This window comes from Sinocyclocheilus anshuiensis, unplaced genomic scaffold (genome assembly GCF_001515605.1).
Source record: "Sinocyclocheilus anshuiensis isolate Anshui unplaced genomic scaffold, SAMN03320099.WGS_v1.1 scaffold709, whole genome shotgun sequence".
Classification (NCBI taxonomy): Eukaryota; Metazoa; Chordata; class Actinopteri; order Cypriniformes; family Cyprinidae; genus Sinocyclocheilus; species Sinocyclocheilus anshuiensis.
The window spans coordinates 149,431-156,585 of record NW_015540926.1 but is presented as its reverse complement, the minus strand read 5'-3'; the positions used below and the strand labels follow the sequence as shown (position 1 = coordinate 156,585).

The 7,155-nt window shown below is 35.0% G+C and overlaps 1 protein-coding gene across 1 annotated transcript in view; it reads right to left on the bottom strand.

Moving 5' to 3' along the window:
- The window catches only part of inpp5a (inositol polyphosphate-5-phosphatase A), a 164,872-nt gene that overhangs the window by 34,428 nt on the left and 123,289 nt on the right, over positions 1–7,155 (bottom strand). The window contains exon 9 of the mRNA XM_016487317.1: positions 593–688. Within this exon, the coding sequence (XP_016342803.1) occupies positions 593–688 (96 nt within the window). The remainder of the gene's footprint in view (positions 1–592; positions 689–7,155) is intronic.

Below are 7,155 nucleotides of genomic sequence, written 5' to 3'. Positions count from 1 at the left end.
ATTACAGTTTAACAGATATTCACACAGAAAATGTTTTATATTGTAAAAAATATTTAACAATTTTTACTGTATTTTTTATCAAATAGAGAGAATTTTTTTTCATTAAAAAATCTTTAAAAAAATGAAAAATCCTACTGACCCTAAACTTTTGAATGGTAGTGTATAATAAAAACCATTATGTTTAACAGATCTACACCAAATTATGGAGGCGCCTGTAGTAGATTAAAGATCTTCAACTGATGAGTGAGGAAAAAGTAAGTGAACCCTTGTAAAACACACAGACAGATCACAAAATGATCAAGAATGACCAAGTCATCAGCAAAAAGTATATAAAGTTTTTCAACAGTAAGATTTCTTAAAGAAGTCTCTTCTGCTCACAAAGCCTGCATTTATTTCTTGTTATTTAAAGTAACTGTTTTCTATTTTTATTTATTTTAAAATATAAATGTATTGCTGTGATCACAGCTGTATTTTCAGCATCATTACTCCATTCTTCAGTGTCACATGATCTTCAGAAATCATTCTAATATTTGGAGGCCCATTGCTTGAACATATATGTTTGATGACTAAATGAAGCAGTGAAAGGCTTCACCTTGCGGTCATTGTCTGACTCTCTGAAGATGAGTTTGTCGACTTCATTGGTGTCGGCGGATCTCACCGTCTGCACGCTAGCCATCGAGCACAGACTCTGAGGAGAAGAAGAAGAAGAAGAGACGACATCGATTTAATATCAGCATCACAACATCGACACAGGAGCATCTCTCTTTACTCCTCTGCATGCATTGAGCTTAAAGACCGTGTGCTCCGTTAAACTCCCTTTTGTCGACTCTTTTAACAATCGGTTAAACATTCGGCCATCTGTGTTTGAGGACCGCTGAATGAGGTAATCCGGTTCCCAGCGGCCCGAGAAGCCATTGAAATTCAAAGCACAGATTAGCTAATCAGGTCAAGCCAATAAAACCGGCAGGAAAACCCTTTGGAGGGAAATGTCAGAAAGCAGAGGATCAGAACAAACAGCTTCGGCTTAAGCCGCTCTCTAAAGAGCCAACAAATCGCTCCATCTTTCAGTCGTTTGCAGCGGCGGGAGCCACTAATGCGCTTTGCTCTCATTAAGCGGATTTTGTAATGAATAGCTCTGGAAAAACACCTCAAAAGAGCCGGAGACAGTGAGAGCGGCCGTCAGGAGTCACACAATTTACTCGCTTCAGATTTTTCTCAAGAAGAAAGAAAAACTCAAACGCTGCTGCTGCTCAGATCGAACGTCGGCCAAGCAGAAACTCAACAGACTGATGCGGGAAAAGCATCTTACCGTAGAGTTCAGAAAACATTCATATTCGGATGGATTTGAGAAACCATGAGGCTTCAGATGATATAAAATCAGCTGCTCATTTTGTGATACTGACCCTCTGGATGCACATCATTTTTATTTATGACTACTTAACAAATAAATAAACACATACACATGAAATACTGAATATTCTACGAGCAACAAGAGAAATTAATGAGTCAATGATCAATTATACAGTTTAAAGTCATTAGACTCAAATACTAAAGCACTGACCAATCAGGAACTACACAGGAAATAAATTAATTTATGAAGAGAGTTATGTTTGCATTTTAATTTCAACTGTCAATAATAAAAAAAGTATTTATTTTTAAATATTTAATTTTATATGAATTTATTAATTTATGATTATTGCTTAAATAAAATAAATACATAAATAATTATTTAAAAATTATTCTTTGAATTTCAAATGCCAATTTTAAAGAAAAACTGTTATTTTATATTTATATAATTATATATTTTTCATTATTTTATATATTTATATTTCAAATAGCTATAGATATATAGATGAGATTATGTAAAATAAAAAAATTCCTTTATGGTGATTTGGGCCAAATGTGGGCCGGATCTGGTCCAGCACCATGCCGGATCTGGGCCAGCTCATTTTGTATATATATATATATATATATGTATATGTATACTACACACACACACACACACAAAATATATACAAACATTTGTATTCAGATCTGTCTACTCTTACATAATGTACTGTGGTGATACTACGGTACAGTGCTGGTAAAGTACTTCTATACCATGGTACTGATTGATTACCTTAATCAGGTATTTACAACCTCAAACTGTCCACAAAACACAGAAGTACCGCGGTAATTCAGCTATTGTTTTGTACATGTATTAAAGCAGGTGAAGATGAACTCTAAACATGTTAAAGCTTCACATCAGAAGCCAAAAACTCTACAAATCAACACTTGTGTTTCCAATCGCATCAATACTGTAATCAATCAAACACAGAGTGTGTGTATGGGTCAGAGACGGATTGATTGATCATGAGTGATCAGATTCACCTCAGCGCTTATCAATCAGTCATTCCTCCTGATCTCATCATGTGTTCTGCTGCAGCTTATTAAAACACATCATTAATTAAAGCCCGTGATCCTGATTACGCACCAGGTGCATCAACACAAACTCACGCTGACCTGTGATTGGACGCTGCGGGTCATGTGACTTCAGCCGTGTGCATAAACTCAATCTGAGCGCGCTCTCACCGACCTCGTCTCAAATCACATTAACATTCATTTCGTACTCCAGGACGAGACAATAAACACTGAGAGACTGAGTGCGAATCAGTGCAGGAATTAAGAGATTCAGAGGAAATATAGTGTATAAAGATGAAAAAAAAAAAAAAAAAACTATGATTGAAATTATATGTATGGTGAAGAGTTTGGTTCCAAAACGCGATAAACGGCATTTAAAAAAAAAAAAGTGAATTCCCGCCAAAATCGGTATTGTATCTGGTCGGTATTAAAAAGCCAATTTTAAAAATATCCGCCGTGTTAAGCTCCGTTCACACCAAGAACGATAACTATAAAGATAACGATGTTAGCGGCGACACCAGCGAACGATATTGTCTGTTTATTCTAAGCGCACGCGCGTCTGCCGCTTTAAATTCTTGAGTTCGTTACAGCAGGATGGATTCTGATTGGCTGTCAATGTTTTTATCGTTCATCAGCTAGAAAAATAATTTTAATGATTTTGACGGCATTGATGAAACTGTGGTTTCTGCGGTGGGAAAGAAACGTAAGTCCAGAGGCTGTCAGATGTGGATCAACTTACTTTGTTGTGTATTTACAACAGTTTCAATATGAAAAATCTATTTTATATTGATTAAATGGATTTATTGCATTTTGGGGGAAAAAAATTATCAGTTTTTATAATAAATCTTTGAGAATCAAAATCTGGATTTGAATTTTTTATGTTATTTTAACGTAAAGATGCTATGTGAAAGTTTGAAACAGAAAATAGTGGCCACTTTCTTGGTAAAGAAAACACATTTTTACTCAAATTAATCAAAATGGATTTATAGCGTTTTGGAACCAAACTCTTCAAATATATACAGTGGGTACGGAAAGTATCAGACCCCCTTCAATTTTTCACTCTTTGTTATATTGCAGCCATTTGCTAAAATCATTTAAGTTAATTTTTTTTCCTCATTAATGTACACACAGCACCCCATATTGACAGAAAAACACAGAATCGTTGACATTTTTGCAGATTTATTAAAAAAGAAAAACTGAAATATCACATGGTCCTAAGTATTCAGACCCTTTGCTCAGTATTTAGTAGAAGCACCCTTTATAATATCAATAATAACAACAATAATAATAATAACATACATATTAAATAGAACATATAGATGCTATATATAATATTAAATATATTAACAAATTAAATATAATATTATATATAAAATGTTATATTACATAAACTAAAGTACAGTTATTTATATTAAATAATATAAAATCTAAAAACAATAATAATAATAAGTTTTATAAAACAAACAAACATCCAGGTGTGTCATTTATAGGGACACACATCTCAAATGCATCAGCTTTCAGCTTAACATCCAGGCAGTGACTGTCACAATCAGAAAAATGTGGCAGAAAAGTTACTACATCCTGAAACAAGCCCCGTGTGTTCAGGCCAATCCCATGATGCTCTGCTGCAGGCGATTAATCCGGAGCGCAGTAAAGTGAGTCCTGTGCTCGGGGTTCAGGAGACGTGCTTTAAACCGTGTTGATGAAGCCTTGAGCCCACAGCACTAAAACTTTCCCTGATCACTCAATCCTGACACTATTGATTTCTATCCCATAATTCTACAGCGCTGCCATCACAGCCCAGAAAATGAGCAACTGAGGACAGAGCTGGAGAAAAACAGAGAAAATGAGAGACACTGGGCCGTGAAAATGCAAAAAATGGCCACATTTACAGATTAAGATTAAGCCTTTATTCTAATATTGACCAGAACATCTCCACAAGAAAATGTGAAATGGAGATTAGCACAAGCAAACTAGGAGAAATTATATAATTTATATTACATTTATAATATTGTATATTAGCTCTAATGTGTGTGTATATATACCGAAACATTGTATGTATATGTATATGTGTATATTAGTGTTGTCACGGTACCAAAATTTCAGTATTCGGTACCTAATTTTGTCTATATATATATATATATTTTTTTTTTATGTGTGTGTGTGTGTGTAATTTATATTAAATAAAATATAACAATACACAAAATTACTAATATTTTAAAATAGAATTACTAATAAAATTTAATTACTAATTACTAAATCAAATAAAATTACTAATTACTAATATTTATTAGTTTTGTATATGTATAATTTCTATATCATTTATTTTTTTCTATATGATTTTAATATTTTTATATCATTTATATTTTAATATTTTAGATACATTCTATATATTTTTCTTTATTTAAACATACGTATACATTTGAGTAGCTATATATAGCTTGCATTAATTTTTATTTATTTAACATTTATATTTTTTAAAATTATTAGTTTTAATTTTAGTTTCAGTTTAACTTATCTATAATAGCCCTGGTCATTGCTTTATAATTATTTGTGAAATTTACTAGCAATCTCTGAGTGAATATTGTTTCAAAGTAAAAAGAAAAAAACTATACTGGAGATGTTCCGGTCACTTTAATACTGATTTTTAGCAATTCTGAGCAATAACTGAATCATCATATTAAATGCCTGCTCAGTAAAAATGTGTTTTGACTTGTAAATGTGCTTCTCCAGTCAGCACTAACAAATGTTAGCAGTCTCTAACAGTATGTTTAACTCTAGTTAGTTTTGTCACGTTTATCTGCCGCAGCGTCATTCTGACAACACATTTTGATTTAGTTTAGGTGTCATTTAGTTTTAGTCATCTGAATTGTTTTAGTCTAGTTTTAGTCTAATAAATATAAGACTTTAGTTGACTAAATCTACCATTTTATGATTTTGATGATGAAAAGGTCAGTGGGTTTTCATTAGTTTTTGTCATTCAAAACTGTTATTTTTATTTATTTATTTTATTTAAGGGGTGTTTACGCAACACCATTTTCAACTAAAAACTAATAACTTTTTATGCGTTCATTTACACGACAACAGCGTTTTGGGGGCCTGAAAACACAAACTTTTGAAAGTTTCAAAGTGCAGGTTTTTAAAAACGATTCCATTGTCATCTCCACATAAATTACGAAACTGCGAATTTGTAAAAATGGTGACGTCGTGCACATGCATATTATGTGTTCAGTCAACAGGAATGCGTATGTGCACATGTGTGTAGTGTTTTTTACAAAGTGACGACGCCACCTACTGGCCTGTCATGCATAACGCAGCGTTTTTAGTCGTTTTCGCAGATCCGTTTGAACAGGGATCGTTTTGACAACGATGTCGTCTGTACGCGAAAATGCAAAGGAAAAACACAATTTTTAGTACATCGTTGTTGTGTAAACCTTGGTTATTTTTCGTGAAAAAAAGTTGCTGACGAAAACTATGACGCAAATTTTTGCCAATCAAATTAAACGGACAGTTCACCCAAAAATCTAAATTCTGTCATCACTTACCCTCATGTTGTTCCAAACCTACATTCTTCTTCAAAATATATTTTTTTGTTGACGTACCCATTGACCTCCATAATATGGAAAAAATACTATAGTCTATTACCAACATTCTTCAAAATATTTTCCTTTCTGCTGATGGTAGCCACTGACTTCCATAATATGGAAAAAATACTATAGTCTATTACCAACATTCTTCAAAATATTTTCCTTTCTGCTGATGGTAGCCACTGACTATTACCAACATTCTTCAAAATATTTTCCTTTCTGCTGATGGTAGCAACTGACTTCCATAATATGGGAAAAATACTATGGAAGTCAATGGTTACCGTCAACTGTTTGGTTACCAACTTTCTTTAAAATATCTTCTTTTGTGTTTCACAACATAAGGGAAATTAAATGATGACAGAATTTTAATTTCTGGGTGAACTGTCCCTTTAACTGCTGTAAAGTACGTGCTTTACAGTCAGCACCATTTGTGCTTGTTTTTACGAGATCATTTAACTTTAACACTCTCTGAAAATCCCACACGCATCCTTTCCCATCAGCCCCTGCGGTGGAGAAGCTCAATGTAGGGGGTCCGTGCGCTGAAAAGAGACGAGGGCAGATAAAGAGGTGTGGGAGAGAGAGGATAAAGCCGCCTATTTATCTTGGCCGTCACAACATCTGGGAAATCTCTCTAAAACAATGGGCAGCAGGGCCAAGGGCCTCCAATACCGCCGGGCCCTGTCCGAGCGCGTTTGTTCTCCGCCGCAGATAATGGACGCGCCACAAATCAATGTGGGATGCGAGAGAGGTGCTGTGTGTGTGTGTGTTCGCCCCTCTGGTATTTAACCACTCAAATAGGCCATTCTCTAGAGTCTGGCAGGACAAATTGGCCAGCCTGGAAGTCTTTGAGAGTCAGTGCAGCGCAAGGAGAATAGAACAGGCCTGAAACACAAGGAACAGGCCCATAAAAATTACACACACACACACACACTGACCAACATACACACACACACACACACACACACACTGACCGACACACACACACACACTCTCTTAGACACATGCACACACACACACACACACTCTCAGACACATGCACATGTGCGCACACACAATTCACACTCACACACAGACCAACATACACACACGCACACACCTCACACACACAGAGACAAACACACACACACGCACGCGCACGCATGCACACACGCACGCGCACGCATGCACG